At 54.5% G+C, this 15,595-nt stretch overlaps 1 protein-coding gene across 2 annotated transcripts; it reads right to left on the bottom strand.

The window, feature by feature from the left end:
- Positions 1–550: 550 nt before the first annotated feature.
- Positions 551–15,489, bottom strand: SLC27A4 (solute carrier family 27 member 4). Of its 2 annotated transcripts, none has more exons than XM_018917784.3 (13): positions 15,402–15,489; positions 12,855–13,021; positions 11,795–12,189; positions 10,945–11,103; positions 10,509–10,578; positions 10,311–10,402; positions 9,677–9,786; positions 9,037–9,246; positions 8,683–8,809; positions 8,357–8,494; positions 8,034–8,198; positions 7,482–7,628; positions 551–7,235 (listed from the first exon to the last, which is right to left on the bottom strand). In XM_018917784.3, exons 2-13 carry the CDS (start codon positions 13,013–13,015, stop codon positions 7,078–7,080), a joined length of 1,932 nt encoding a protein of 643 aa, XP_018773329.1. In that variant the 5' UTR covers positions 13,016–13,021; positions 15,402–15,489; the 3' UTR covers positions 551–7,077. The 2 variants fall into 2 exon arrangements, with proteins under 2 accessions (XP_018773329.1, XP_050836910.1); XM_050980953.1 differs by lacking the exon at positions 15,402–15,489 and adding an exon at positions 15,240–15,378.
- Between the last annotated feature and the right edge of the window lie 106 nt (positions 15,490–15,595).

The following is a 15,595-nucleotide window of genomic DNA, read 5'->3' as shown; positions in this document are numbered from 1 at the left end:
AAGGCTTTTGAGTATCTCGGAGATATGGCCCAGGATGGAATTGTATGGAAAAGCAGCTGAGGAAAGAAGACTTCAACAAAAATCTTTACTTTAGAAATGAGTGAAGCATTCTGTGTTCAGAGGATCTGGTAATCTTGATTCTAGATCAGTGTTTGCAGTTATGGTTTTATATGAACTATTCTTGCTCCCAGAAATCATTTATGAGGCCAAATAAAAGCAGAACTAGCTCCTAAAAGAATCTTGATTCCTGACTTACACAATAAAATGGTACAGATTTAGTGCTAGCACCTCCCCGGAAAAGCAAAAATAAATTACAAGAAAGGGAACAGTAATCATAAATACCAATTTGGCTCATTCAAGCATTCAAAGCTGGTTACTGTTAACAATTGTCCTGGACAAAAAGTGACCACATGAGATACAGAGGACATTTTTATGGACATTTTGTGCTTGGGAGAGGAATCAGTCCTGTCTCCCTGCTGCACACTGAAATCAGAGCACCACAAATTCACTGGGATATGTTTGAGATGGGGAAACCAAGCACACAATCTCCTCAAGAAAATGTAATGCTGCCATTATTGGAGTGCTGTAAATACAGACGGTGTTTGATAAACAGGTACATAAACCCCGGGCTACTGGGGCAGGAGGCTGCTCCCATTCCCCTCCCACAAAGCCAACTGCAAAGGGAACAGGTTGGAAATCGAGCCTGGCAATGAAGAGAGGGTTAATTTCTTTTGTCTCGTTCCCATCCTCTGTCCTTTTCCCTGCCATTTGCACGCTTCCTCTCTCTCCTTCAGCGCAGAAGGAACACACCTCCATTCCTCCACTGAGGGTTTATCCTGGAGGAAACGTGTTAGGTCGCCATCACATTCTAGAGGGATGCGAAGTTTATAAATACAGCAGGGCCTAGCGTTACGAGGAAACATTTTATCAGAGAGCCCCGAACTGACGATTCAATTATTTTTCAATAAAACATCAGGGGAATGCACAAACAGCTGCTCACATCCTTCCACACAGCAAGTCAAACTTCAAGGGGAACAATAGCTGGCGAAAGGGGAGCCATCGCGGAGGCGGTGACAATGGGTTTCCTTACTCGGGGCTTTGTTTGATTTCCCCGTCTCAGTTTTGAACTCCCTCCGCCGGAGAAAGGCGAGGGGGTAGGACGGGGAGAGAGGGAAGCAGGCAGAGGGGAAGGAGGGTCAGTGGGAGTTAAAGCCTTTTGCAGCCTTTCTCTCCCATTCATGTGGTAATTGGGTGTCAAGCAGAGATCAGTAAGATGGAGCCCGGCCTCTGTGCCCGGGTTAAACTGCAGCAGAAAGAAAGCGGGAGCTGAACCGATGGAGGCCTGAATGTCATTAGGGCGGGAGGAAGCGCCTCTCCCCCGGGAGCCCTTCTGCCGGGGTGCTGGGCTGGGGGGGCCGCTTCCCATTCAGGGCATCCCTGAAAGCGGCCAGACAAAGCGGGAGGGCGTCCCAACAATGCCGCACCCCCGGCTCTACCTTCAATAGGGAGCTCTAAACAGGCGTTTAACCTTCAGAATAGCTGAAAGTGATACTCAAAGCTGAGGGGGTGGCTCGCCCGCCGCTGTTAGCCTCTTCCTGCGGCCGAGCCGGCGGCCACTCGCATGGCCGGGGGCAGGAGGAAGGCTCTGCCTGCCCTCACTTCCTCGGGCCCCTTGGCACAGCGCTGCGGGTGTGCCGGGCCCCGGGCAGGTCGTGGGAGGTGTCACCTCCAGGGCAGGATCAGGCCACAAATCCTGCCTGGGATGCTGGGGGCCCCGGGAGGCTGCTCCGCACCCTCAGGGATGAGAGTAGAGGAAGGCAGGGCTGTAACAAGGAGGGGGATGCGGCACAGTAGGGGCCATATCCCACTTGACAAGCCTGGGATCATCTGACAAGGGATCGGGGAAGATCTGGGCAATGACCCACATCCTGAGCAGGAATACGTTCTGGACTTGGATAGCATCACCATCGCCTGCAATTCCTGGGGTTGCCAGCCTGTACTGCATGATCTCAACTGCCCAAAGCTCTCCCAGAGCCTGGCCTGTCATGATTTTATGCCTAGGTGTGGATTTTTAATGAGCTAAGAGAAAAGCAGATCAAACCCAAGGTTACTTTGGAAGGTGGGATTTGCCACTGAAATGGGCCAGGCTCAAAAAAAGCAAAGCAGGACCCATCCCTGCTCTCTGAGCCTCACTCAGCTGCACAGTCCAGCCATCCTGTGCTGTCCAGGAGCTCAGCAGCAAACAGCACTAAGGATATTCTCTTCCCTTCTGAAGCCTCTCTGCTTTGGGAAGGAAAGCTGCTGTCCCTTCCCTCTCACCCAGCATGATGAGACATTCACAGACCATCATTTTGGTGGAATCCCTGGCAACACAGTCCCTTCAAACTGGAGAAGGAGAAGCCACTCCTGGCTCTCTGCTCCTGGTTACACTGGAACCACTCAGGGGAATCAAGTATTTCCATTTCTAAAGAGTACACCAAAGGATAGTCTATTTTTTAGTCCAGAATATTTCTCTGTCACTGCTTAAAGGCAAAGCCAGCTCCCCATAGTGCAGAGGAGCAGGCAGCTGTCATTGTTTGGGAAGGCTCTGGCACACCAAGAGTGGCAGGAGGAGGTGGAGAGATGCAGTGTTGAAGACTGTCAGACTTTCTCAGCAGCAGAAAATAATTTCACCCAGAAAGATTCTGAGCAACTTGCAAAGCTCCCATCTGCATAAAGGCTAAAATACATTCCAGTTTTTCACACTAAGCATGGCTTGACTGGGCTGGACCTAAAGCAGACCAGAAAAAAAGTTGCCACATTTTTTGTCTTGATATATTGTCGCTGTCCAGGACACAGGGTCTGGGAGAAGCAGTCATCTCCATGGGGAAGAGCACATTTGGTTTGTAAAGCTCTTTGGCTTTGCTTAAATTAGCAGTTTGATAATAACCCTGGAAAGGATTTTAATGTTTTCTTAACCTCATGCAAACAGAATTTTAAGTGTTTTAATTAAAACAGAACAATACCTCGTACTTTATGTATAGGACTTTTATCTACATGCAGCTGTTGAGCCAGACTAGTGCATTGATCAAAGAGGAGGGATGTCTCACAAGGTGTCTCTATTCATAGAGGATTCAATTAGCCTCCTCCTTAAAACTGCACAAATAAAAAGATATTTTAAAAAATCAGACTATGATTAAACCCTGGCTACTTCATTCCAAATACCTCTCTGCTGGAAGTGTTGTGTCTCAGCATTGATCCCAGGCTCAGCACCACATCTGCACTTCTATTTCTGGGCCAAGAGCTTCAGGGACACTTGCACATCAACTTCATTTTTCCAGAGGAACTGGGACTTTAGAAAGGCCCCAGGATTTCAACTCAAAGCTGATAGCCAGTGGAAAACCTCTAGTTGGTGTAGCTGGGTGTTTCAGGGAATCCTGAAGTACTGCCAAGTGCATACAACGCTCCTCAGTCAGGACAAACAACGCTAATGGTGAATGGTCCCTGGGCACCAGATCTCCAGAGGGAACCAACCCCCCACACCAGCCTTGCTGCACAAGGGGGCTCCTTTGAGCATAACTTGGATGTGAACACACCTCCCTGGGGCTCCCCTCTCCCTGGGAAATGCTCTGGCACAGAGGTGTGTGTGGCACAGGCACGCCCCAGCCCCCCAGCTGTGTACCAGAGCCCTCTGTGATGTCTTCTCAGCTCTTTCCCAGTGACCCAGCACCTCCCATCTCCCAAGAGCAGGAGCTCTCACCTTGGGGGGGCCTCATCCTGCTCCTCTTGCCTGAATTGTGCAGCTCCCCCTCCTCACAGCCAGCTCAATATAAAGGACTCGGGGTGAGCTCCCAGCTATGCCCCAGACAGAGCCCAGCTCCTGACCTGTGTTGGCACCAGCAAGGGCTAAATCCTGCTCCTCTCACAGGCCTATAATTCCCATCCATCTCCAAAACCCAGACACTCTAGCCAGTCTCCATTTGTATGGGCTCACTAGCAGACAAGTAACAGCCATATTTCCATAAGCTTCCAAAGCTATTCCCATCTGCATTTAACAGGCAGTGCCCTGAATGCATAATTTGCTTGGTAGGCTTTTTTAACCTACCCTGCTCTCAGACAGACAGAAACACAGTGCTGAGTTTTGCCCTGCAACCCCTTTTTCTTCAGCACAGCCATCTCCTGCAGGGAGGGAGTACAGTCCCCCTGTATCCTCCTCTACCACTCCAAACCACCCATCTCCAGATGACCACCCCCAGGTCTGACTTCAGGGAGGCCAAGCTTTTCCTCGCTGCCTTTAGCAGAAGGCTGGATGAGGCCCGGTGGTTCAGGTCGCTGCCCACCACCCCCCTGGCACAGCTCAGTGACCTGGCTGCTGCCCAAGTCTCCATCAGGCAGAGTCTCCAGCCAGGAGCCTGAGCACAGTGCACACCAGTGCCTGGGACTGCCACCGGCCTCACACCCAGCCCCATCATCTGTATCCAAAACTTAGGCACCCACCCTGCGTGGTACCCTCCCACTCCAACATCCCGCGCTTGCAGGGGCCTGAGCAGCACACGAGGGCTGTGACAGCCCCGGGAGCGTGTCCCCCCGAGGGGAGGCGTTTGCCGAGCCCAGCCTGCCCTCCTCTGGTGGCTGCGAGCGGAACAGGGCCCGCAGGTGGGAGCAGAGCACCTGCAGAGTGCTGCACTCCCTGCACCAGCTCCCCTGCCCCTAAATATGATCCCTGAATGCATAATTTCCTTGGTAAATTTCGTGGCAAAGCCGCTGTTTGAGGGCTGAGCCCCCCGGATGCTGCAGGGCTGTGGGGATGGTGTCTGTTTTCCACTGGCTGCTTTGGGACAGAGGCTTGAGTGTCCAGGGGACTGAAAAACTAAAATCAAAGCTTTCAGCTTAGAGATGCTGGAGAAGACACCCATTTGAAAATGTCCAAAGGTGAAGTTGATATATAAAGGATGCAAATTTCCAACACTCTTCTTATGGTGTGGCTCACCAGGCAAAGCATTTCACTCAGGCTCATGGAAGACATTTGTCCCTGCCAGCCCCATACCAAGAAGGAGCCAAGTTCTGCTATCACCAGGGTTGGATGCAGAAGGTGTAAAAGATGGTTCTGGCAGCAAGGGAAGTGGAATGGCTACCATAAAACTTGTCTGCAAGGGCAGAAATGAGCTGGGAAGTTCAGCATGGACAAACACAGAGAGAAGCAGCAGGAAGAGGAAATAGAGAACAGGAGAGGGGTGGAAGAGCCACATGTCCAAGGGTAAACAGGGAAAACTGGGCCAGAACAAACTGGGACGGCAATGCTGAGGACAGAACAAGGAAAAACAGGGTGTGGAGAGTTAGTGGAGGAAACTGGGGAGGGTCTGATCAACATGTTGTCTTCACACAGTCATTAAACCCAGCAGCAAGGGGCTTGTTCCCCCTGCTCTAAGATGAGCCAAAATGCACACAGGGGAGGTGATGCTCTGGAGTGGCAGTTCCCAAACCAGCAAAGTCCCCCACCTTCCCTCACAAAGCAGGACTGTACAAGGAAGAGGTAGGAAACAGCAGCATAGACCCATACTTGTGTTTAATTGTGAGACCAGGACAGACTGAGGCAGGCAGGTAGGTTGGTGTGGAAGCACAGCTAGAAGAGCAGACACACCCTGCCCTCACAAAAGACAGATGTCGTTTTAAGAAGTAACCCTGCTAAAAGCATAAAAACAAATTATTAGAAAAAAAAAAAAACCAACCAAAAATAAAACAAAGGGAAAAAAACCCCAAAAATCAACCCAACCCAGAGTTTTCTCTGGAAGAGAAATTTCTGCTTGTTTTCTGAGAACTGGAATTGAACAGCGCAGCTGAGGCTGTTTCATATCAGACATAACATGGGGAATTCACATAGCACTAGTCAGATGTTTTACACAGACATTTCAGTTCAGGGCCCTGCTCTGGTGCTGGAGACAGGGAGGGCTCTTTTGGGAAGGGATGCAGAGCACAGGAAATCAGGCTCTCACAGAGGCTACCCTCCAGAGGATGTTCTCTCCCCTGGCAAGTTACCTCCTGAGTACATCTAAGCAAAGGCAAACTTGGCCCTTCTTCCCACTCTCCCACTTGCTTTCTGCAAGGAAGAAGGTCCACAAAACAATGCTGCATCCACAAAAGATGCAAGTAAAAGACCCAGAGAAGTGTCCGCAAGATAGTGGGATTTGCTCATGTCCTCCACCATGGAGCAAGGCCACAAGGACATTTACATTTGCAACCATGCTGGAAGAGGAGAATCAGTCCCAGATGAGCATCCCACCTCCCTGTGAGAGAAAAGGATTCTCCAAGAGAGGACAGGTCTGGGGCTATCCCTCCACCTACTGCACAAACCCGAGACACATTCAAAAGTACGGACAATAAATTAAGATTAAAAAAAAAAAAGTCAGCGTGTATTATATATATATATATGTATATACACACACACACACATATATATATATAGATATAATATAATATAATGTGCGTGTAATTAGAGAAATGTCATTCCCCAGGAGAGAGATGGCATGGCAGAAACACACTTCTGTCCCCCTCCTGAGCCCAACACTACCCTGCTCCCCTGATTCACAGCAGACACACAACACCAGCAAGGCCAAGCAGAGGGAAGGGGCTGTGCCTGGCACCCACCTTCCCTCTGCCAACTGGGTCCCTGTGCCAAGGAGAAGCTGGCTGCTTGGTAGAGAAGTTGGGAAGAGCCCAGCACTGGTGCCCTCATGGCCTTCACAAGGAAGGGTTGCTGCAGGCAGGAAAAGGTAGGGAAAGACAGGAAAAGCAAAGTGGAATGGCAGGGGCACCCCACCCCTCCTAAACTGGCCAGGGCCCTGCCCCTCCCATGGCATGGGACCACCACCACTGTATGAAGCAGAAAATAAAGCCATAATGAGTCAATGCTTTGGTATGTGACCATCCCCCTCCCCTCAATCCCCTCTGTGTTCCTCCCAAACCCTTATCTGTAAAACTTGTCAAATAAAATCTCTAGCGTGCCTTTTATATCATTCTGTGAACCTTTCCTTCCCCAGTGCCTGCCTTGCCCCCTCTCCCCAGCAGGATTTGGGAGGTGCCTGGCTCGAGCCCCACCAGTTACAGCTTCTGGTCTCCCGACTGGATTCTGCTGAACGCTGCCTGGTCCAGTGGCAGGTAACAGCCTTGCCTGGAGTCCAGAAAATACAACCTGTCCTTCACCAGCGCAGGGTCAAAGCCCTGCTTCCGCAGCTCCATCTTCTGGAACTTGTAAGTGCCTGAAATGGGGAGAGAAGGAGTAAGGGCTCACTAGCTACACATGCATCCATCCCCACCACACCTGTGCAGCCCCAGACCCAGCCTTGTGTTCCCATGCCTCAAAACTGCCTGAGGAACTGGCCATGGGCTCTGTGAGGAAGAGAAGCTTCATCCCCACCCTACAGAGGGTGTAACCAGGTTTTCCCCTCCCAGGGTCCCCTAGCTCCATGTCCAGTGTGAGCGTGCATGCCCAGGCCATGGCTCACTTGTCTTGGAGACTTCGTGCAGGAACCGCAGGAACACGGGACGTGCATACAGTGGCAGAGCCTTTTTCAGCTTGCTGGAAAAGTCTTCTAGGTCACAGGAGTTCTCTGGGTCAGCAATGGCTGCCATTCCTGCCCTCCCTTCAATCCCTAGGAGGCAGAGAATGAAGAGCACTCAGACACACTGTCCTTGTAGCATCATCTCACCTCTGCCCTGCACCAGCAAGACCCTGCTTTGTACTGAAGCGCTGGCACGTCCAGCTGTGTCACTGCTGTGTCATCACCCTGTGGCCAGGGCTACCAGTGACACCCCGCAGTCACAGTCATGGCCAGAGAGGACACAGGGTCCTTATAAACCAGCCAGAATCAGACCAAAGCTTGAGAGAATGAGGAAACCCTCTGGTTCCTGCTAGCCACACCCCTTGTGGCCTCTTCCCAGCTTGCCCACAGAGAGCCTCAGCCTACCCTCACTAATCTGGACATGTAGGACATGTTCACACTCAAGTGTTGGAGGCCTGCTTGCCTCTCCTGATTGTCCACTTCCCTCTCAGCTACCTGGGACCTCCACACCATACACCACCACGTCCGTCAGGTTGAGGATGCGGCTCAGCGTTCCCTCCACCTCCGTGGTGGAGACGTTCTCCCCCTTCCATCGGAAGGTGTCCCCGGTGCGGTCTCGGAAGTACAAGTAGCCATATTTATCCATCACCAGGACATCCCCTATTGGAAAGCAACAAATAGGCAAAAATATGAGGTGTTGGCTAGGAACAACCCTGGAGCATCTCAGGGCAGTGCTGCTACCCTGGAAGAGTCCCCATTCCCACACAGGTGCCTTTCTCCTTCACTCCCAGCAGACAGAGGGGTCCTGCTGGCCTCACCTGTGAGATAGGCAGCGTCCCCTTTTGCAAACACGTCCCTGGCAATTTTCTTGTTGGTGGCTGACTGATTCAGGTAGCCATCGAAGTGCTGCAGGGGATTGCTCCTGATAATGCGACCCACCAGCTGCCCCGGCTCCCCTGCAGTGAGAAGAGGGGATGAAGGAGGGAAACACCACCACCCCTAGCCCCCCAAGCAAAAAGAGCATCTCATGGGGTTGGTGTGGTTTAACTGAGCAGAGACAAATCAGGGAAATTATCCTGAGGTATCGTGAAATGCTCACAATCCCACTGGGCGGAGGAGATTTTATCCCTGTGGTTGTCCTCACCAGGTTTGCAGCTGATACAGACACCATCCGGTCCCCGGATCAGCTCCATAGTGTCTTCATCCACCTTCACCAAACCAATGGGGTGCACATTTGGCAGGATCCTGCTGTTGAAGCCGCATGACCCAACCTAGAACAGAAAGAGCTCAGAACTGTGGGTGGCAAGGACATTTGTCCCACCTGAACCCACTGCTCACACACTCCCAGAACACCACAGAGGTGGCACCACACAACAGCCAAAACCCCTCTGGGCGGATGGCAACCTGTGCCAAGGAGCAAACAGCCCATTTGGGTTTCCAACCCTGCCCAGGCCAGCTGTCACCCTTTGGGACATCAGGGAGGATTGTGGGGCCTTACGTTGCCGTCAAAGTTTCCCACGCTGCAGTTGCACTCGGTGGCCCCGTAGAACTCGGCCACCTGGGGGATGCCAAAGCGGGCCATGAACTCCCTCCAGATGGAGGCCCGCAGCCCATTGCCCACGGCCATGCGCACGCGGTGCTGCCGCTCCGTGTCCTGGTACGGCTGGTTCAGCAGGTAGCGGCAGATCTCCCCAATGTACTGCACGATCTGCGAGCAACAGAGAGGAGGAAAGACTCACTAGGATCCCTCTGCCAGGCCCTGGGTTCTCTGAGGCTGCTTCAGGGCAGGAAGGAATGGCACAACACACCCAAACTTTGCTAAAGAGGCTGCAGTAAAAAAGAGAAGTTCTGCTAACTCATCCAGCCTGTCCTTCCCTGGTTAACCCACCTCTCCAGGCTGTGAAACCCATCCACTATCTCCTGGCTAATGCTGGAATGTGAGGAGGACACGTGAAGTTACCAGCCCAGGTGGGAAAGACACAGCCCCACCACCCTGAAAGGCAGTCTGGACAGACAGAACCGGTCCAGGCCTCCCCCACTTTCAGCAACTGGGCTCTCCCCAGAGAGAGCTCTCTCCCTGGCACAGACCCCCAGGCTTCCTGCCCACTCCCCACAGGCTCCTTGCCTCACAGCCTCACCGTGCAGTTGTATTTCACACAGTCCTCCCAAAAGTGTGAGGCTGAGAACTTCTTGCGGATGACAACCGTCATGCCCTGCAGCAGGCACTGCCCAATCCCCACGATGTTCCCTGCAGAGAAGCAGCCAGGAAAGCCCTCAGTCCCCCCACACCTCCAGCCCAGCCCACCCACTGAAAGAACTGGCAGGGCAAGGCAGAGGCCATGGCTGGCTCACAGCAGTGGGGGTTTGCCCAGCCAAAGCCCCCAGGGTCACAGGCACAATGGAGGAGACACATGGCAGTATCATGTAGGGCAGCACTTTGCACCTAAATATCCCAGCATGTCTCAGCCAGGCAGGCAGGCACTGCTTCCCCTTCCCCTAGACTTTCCCCCCTTACTTTCACAGGGAGCAGCAATAAGGAACAGGTATTCCAAAACCAGGGTAGGATAATGCCCTCCCCACACACTCCCTGCTCCAAAGGTCAGCCAGATCTATTCCTGGCTTCCAGGAAAAGCAGAAAAAGCCTCAGTCACACACTGCAAGCAGCAGTCTCATCCTCCTTGACATGGAGATCACAGCCACAGCAGCCTCCAGCCCGAGCTCTGGGCTTGGCTGAGGGCAGAGTCCCAGGATGCTCTGTATGGCCCGCGTTACCTGCAGCGTGGTAGAGCGGGAGGCAGTCGTACATCACATCATCGGACCTCATCCGAAAACCGTAAAAAACCAAGCTGGACATGCGGAAGTACCTGAGGGGAGGGTGAGAAGGTATGTCAGGAGCAGGGTCAGGGCTGCTGTGCTAGGAGAGGGCAGAGCTCAGCCCCATCCTCCCCGAGCCCCTGTCCACAGCCTTACCGGCAGTTCACCACAATGGCAGCCTTGGGCATCCCCGTCGTGCCAGAGGTGTAGATATAGAAGAGTTTATCTGGGGAGTAATGAGGAGACAGGGTCACATTCCCAATTTAGGAATTGGGAATGTGACCAGGAACCAGGCCGAACCAGGAGAGGGGGACAATCAAAATTTAAACACTCTACTCTTGCCAGCTGAGCCAAAACTCTTATGTAACAGCTCCAAGAACCTGCTGGGATCACCCTGGGCAGATCAGGTTTGTTGGACACACTGAGGGTATGATAGGATACTGCTTCACACAGGGCTGGGCTTCACACACTGGAGTAAGACCCACCCCAAACACCCCTTGCCATTGGTATCCCCAGCAGTCTTGCCAGAGTGGTAACCAGCTGACCCTCAAAATCACCACCATGTGTCTGGCCCCAAGAGCTGACCACATACCAAGAAAGCCCTTAGCAGGGGGAGTTGGCTGGTGTCGCGGGGCCATCTGCAGGAGGGGGTCCAGGTGTTTTGCACCAGGAAGCACGGATTTAGGATTTTCATCCCCGGACCAGAAGAGATGGATGGATTTATCCAGGGAGGGCTGCACTTCCTGCATTGCTGAGAAAATAAAGAGGGGAGCTGGAGAAAAGTGGCAGGGTGGCTACAGCACAGAGACCCTCTGCCCTCCCAGACAGCCTGAGGGACACCCTGCCCCAGGTAGCAGTACCCCCACTGTGCTTGGCAGAATCCCTAATGGGCTCACAGCCATCCCAAGGCAGATGTTGTTCCCATGATTAACAGATGCTGGGGCCACAGCCCAGACCTCTTCAGGGACCAGAAGATCCTGTTTTCCACCTTTCCCCATCCAAAACCTCTTAGGTGCCAAGAGGTCTGTTGACACTGTCAACCTCAGAGGTGTGGGCTGAAACACACAAGGAACTGGATCCAAGGTGCTGCAAGGATGTAGCAACAGCCGGAGAGCAAGGGCAGGTTCCTCCTGTGCAGTGGGGCAGGCCCAGTCTAACCCAGGTCTCCATGCTGGGAATAGACTCCAGAGACACTAGGATCCTCATAGCCAGGCTGACCTGCTTGGGAGGCAGACAGCACTGCACTCCACATCCTGCCCAGTGTCCAAAGGAATCAACAATAATAAAAAAACCAAACACAAATCAAATCCCTGGATGATTCAACTGACCATTCTCTTCCAGATCTCTGTTCTGTGGTGGGCAGGAAAGGAACACTGAACCCACCGACAAGACACACCTCCCTCCAGTCCAAAGCACTCCCAAAACATCTGCCAGCGCCTCACCTTCCATCATCTCCACCCCAAAAACCACAGCTTTGGAGCTGGAGATGGTGATGCAGTGCAGCAAGGCATCCAAGCGCAGGTGGGAATTCACCAGGGCCGTCTCCACCCCGATCTTGGCCAGCCCGAGCCACAGCCCCACGTACTGGTTGCGGGACTCCATGAAAAGTGCCACCACGTCCCCCGAGCGGAAGCCTTGGCCATAGAAGAAATTGGCCACCTGGCTGGAGTACTCGTCCAGCTGACGGAAGGTCCAGCTCTCGCCTGTGCCTTGGAAGATCAGCGCTGTCTTCTCTGGATACTTCCTTGCCGTCTTCTGGAAGATCTTGGCGATGGTGTTCTTCTCCCTCATGTGCCTCCATACCTGCCACTTCACCCGCAACAGGACCAGCCCCGTGCTGCCAAAGGAGGGGGAGGAAGAGGGCAGTTGCTCAGTGACCCCTGCAAAATCACTTCCTCCAGCAAAGGCAGCACAGCACAAGGACCTTCCGAGGAGCTGCAAGAGCCCAGCACTTACACCAGACCCCACCTGAGACCAGCAGCAGCTCTGCGTGCTCCCCTGAGCAGTGTGCACATAGGCAGAACACATCTGCAGAGAGGCTCACAGCCAGGGACTGATGGAGGCCAGGGAGAGATGTATTTGGAAGTCTGCAGACAGGGATGTCCCCGATCAAAGGGACATTTTTGAGCCTCGAGTCCTCTCCAAGAGGTACCACCACTCCCTCCCCCCATATCCTTGCCAGGAGCTGGCACAGCCTGATACCGACTTAGAACAAACCCTGCACAGGGACCTGGTGCTACGCCAGCAGCTTTAGGGTGAAGTACAAGGACAGTCAACAGACTTTGAGTTCAGCTGTAAATCTATCCTTCTTGCGAAGAGTTTGCCCAAGAGTTTGGAGTCACCTGGACACGGCCAAGGGAGATCTCCTTCCAGCCAGGCCAGGTGCCAGCAGAAACCCAGGCTGTGCAAGGAGTCAGGGACTGTGCTCACATATACACATACACCAGGGCAGAGCAGAGGGCCAGGGGTGGATGGGTGGACTATCTCAGCCAGGACACCTACTGGACATCCCTTGGTAATGTCTTGAGGAATATGAGGAAGAATTCCCATCCACCAGATGCCAGGTAGAAGATGAAGAGAGCAGGGATGGCCTGGATCCAGGACAGTTCCAGAGTGACCCTGAAGAACAGCAGCACAGCTGCAAAAGCAGCCAAACGCAGCATCGTGGCCTGCAGGGAGAGAGAAACCACGACCATCAACCCACGCACCATGGACCTGGTAATAACAATCCCATGGGCGTGGGATGCCTGAGCAGCCCCCAATTTCCTGGATGAGGTCCCTGAGTCATCAGTCCTCCTGGCAGTGAGGATGTAACCCAGCAGCCCAGAGCTCCCAGAGATGTAACTTTATCTGACCCGGGAGATGACCTCCAATTGAGCCATCAGGTAGGCATTGCCTGGTGCAAGCCGAGAGCCTGGCCATTCCCACTTGGGGAGCCACATTCTGCACACCAGCCAGGGGTCTGGCCACGCCCCAGCAACATGAGATGCAGGACAAAGTCACTTCCATGGATGTGTGAGCAAAGTCATGGCAGGAGGCTGTGTACAGATGACTGGAAGCCTCCACTCTACCCAGAATCTCTCTGTCCTTAAAATCCAGAGTCTCCCAGGCCCCGGGCATGAGCTCTCCTGCATGCCTGGCTCCAGGACAGCTATCACAGCTGTTGGAAGAGCACAGCTTCACATGCTCCACGACACAGCTCAGACAGGATCAGGGACAGGAAACTCAGTTCTTTGAGCTCTGCTTGTGTTTGCAAACCGTCATGTTGGCGGGCAGTTTCCTGGCCTAAACAGTCTGGAGACACTGCCAGAGCAGGTCACGGATGAGGCCAGGCTGGAGTGGGCAGAACAAGGGCTGTCACTGCTGCCAGGAGTGCCCAGGCCCCTGTCCCATTCCCTGGGGACAGTGACTGTCTCTGGTACTTGTCCCTCCAAAACAGCATCCCTGTCCCCATCCCAGACACACCCCAGACGTAGCTGAGACTCAGAGATGGTGATCTAGCAACGGCTCTTTTCAGGCAAAAGCACTGGGAGGAGGAAAATGACAGAGATGTAACCCTCACAGCTCCTAGATAAAACTGGCCCTTCCTGGCATGGACACAGGCCAAAGAGGAAGGAAACATTTGCATCATTTCCCTCTTGAAGATTGATTCCCTGCTCTGAAGGTGGAAGCCCTGCATGGGCTCTTGTACAGCTGGTGGGGCTGGGAACCACACTTGTGGCTTTCCCTCTGCTCTGTGCAGTCCCCCCAGATCCAAGAAGCTTCTGTGGATTTGACACCAGATGCTGGCAGGGTGGGAGCCAAGGCAGTGCCACATGGTCACATGTCTTGTTTGCTGGCTGTCCCACCTTTGAGCTGTGCCACCAGCAGCAGGCTGGGATGCATCAGCGCACAAGACACCACTCCCAAGGGGACACCTGGAGACACTTTTTCCCACCCATAGCCCTTACCCTGAGGTTCCCCCTTGTGCCAGTGACCTCTGAACACTCCCCACCAAACACCTATCTCCCAGATGTGATGTCCCACAAGACTGTCCCTCTGCCTTTTAGCAGGGCAGGACTCACTGTGTTTCTGCCTGGGAGCCTCTCTCTGCACTTAAACAGGGCAGCTTTTAGATCACCATCAAACTGCTGCACCTCAGCTGGGACCTCGGCCCTCTGTAACAGCCTCACACCAGCCAGATGTGGAGAGGCAGCAGCGGGGGAGCCCCACTCTGTGTGGGCAGCAAAGGGCTTAATCTCCCGCTTGAAGGCAAGGCAGGCTCAGGCAAGCCCCTGTTATCCTCTCCTCATATCTCCACCTCACTCCGGCATCCCGGTGCCTCCTACGGAGATACCCGGGGAAAGATTCCCGAGAGATACCCGGGGAGAGATTCCCGAGAGATACCCGGTATGTCGCTGCCAGAGACCTCCAGCCCTGCGTTACAGATTCAGGTCTTGTCCAGCTGCATCAGCACAGAGGAAACGAAGCCATGCCTGTAGCTCACAGCCAGCAGGCACCGAGGCAAAGCGCGGGGATCCACCCGGGGAGCACCGAGCCCGACGAGCGGATCCCAGGGGGGACAATGGGCATGTGGCCGCGCTGTGAGAAGCCCCAGCGCCATCGGCACCTGGGAGGCACCTGTCTCCCACCTGCCCTGGGCAGGGACCCCCGAGTCACCCGCCTAAGGACCGCAGCAGGGAGGTCGAGCAGCGCTGCCCAGCCCCATCACACGAGGCAGAAAGGCCGGGATGCAGCCAGGCCCCGCCACCCAACGCCGCCAGGCCCCGGAAGCGCCCGGGCACAGCCGCTCTCGGCGGGGCGAGGGCCCGTGGCGCGCTCGTGGGGAGGCCAGGGGACGGAGGGATCCCGGCGCTTGCCACAGTGCCCCACGAGGAGCCCCGGTACCTCATGCGGAGACCGGCGGAGCGGAGGGACCCTGGTGCCGCCCGCAGGGCCGAGGCGCCTGATGGGGAGCCCGCGGGGCTGTCGGCGGGGAGGGAGCGCGGCCGCCGCGGCGGCGCCGCGGGCTGACGGATCGGGATGAAGAGGATGGTGCCACGCTCTTACCGGACTCTGGGGCGTCCGCTGAGGCCCGGCCACCTGCACCGGGAGCGGGGCCCGCCCGGCTCTGCGGCAGGGGCGGGGAGGGGCGGGCAGCGCGGGCCGCCGGGAGCTGTAGTCCCGCCCGGTGCACCGGCCCGGCCCCGCAGTGACGGACGCAATGCCGAAGAACGGTGGCGCGGGCGGGGCGCGGCCAAGAG

Source organism: Serinus canaria, chromosome 17 (assembly GCF_022539315.1).
Source record: "Serinus canaria isolate serCan28SL12 chromosome 17, serCan2020, whole genome shotgun sequence".
NCBI lineage: Eukaryota > Metazoa > Chordata > Aves > Passeriformes > Fringillidae > Serinus > Serinus canaria.
The sequence above is the reverse complement of the archived record's forward strand: the minus strand, read 5'-3'. Positions and strand labels throughout refer to the sequence as shown.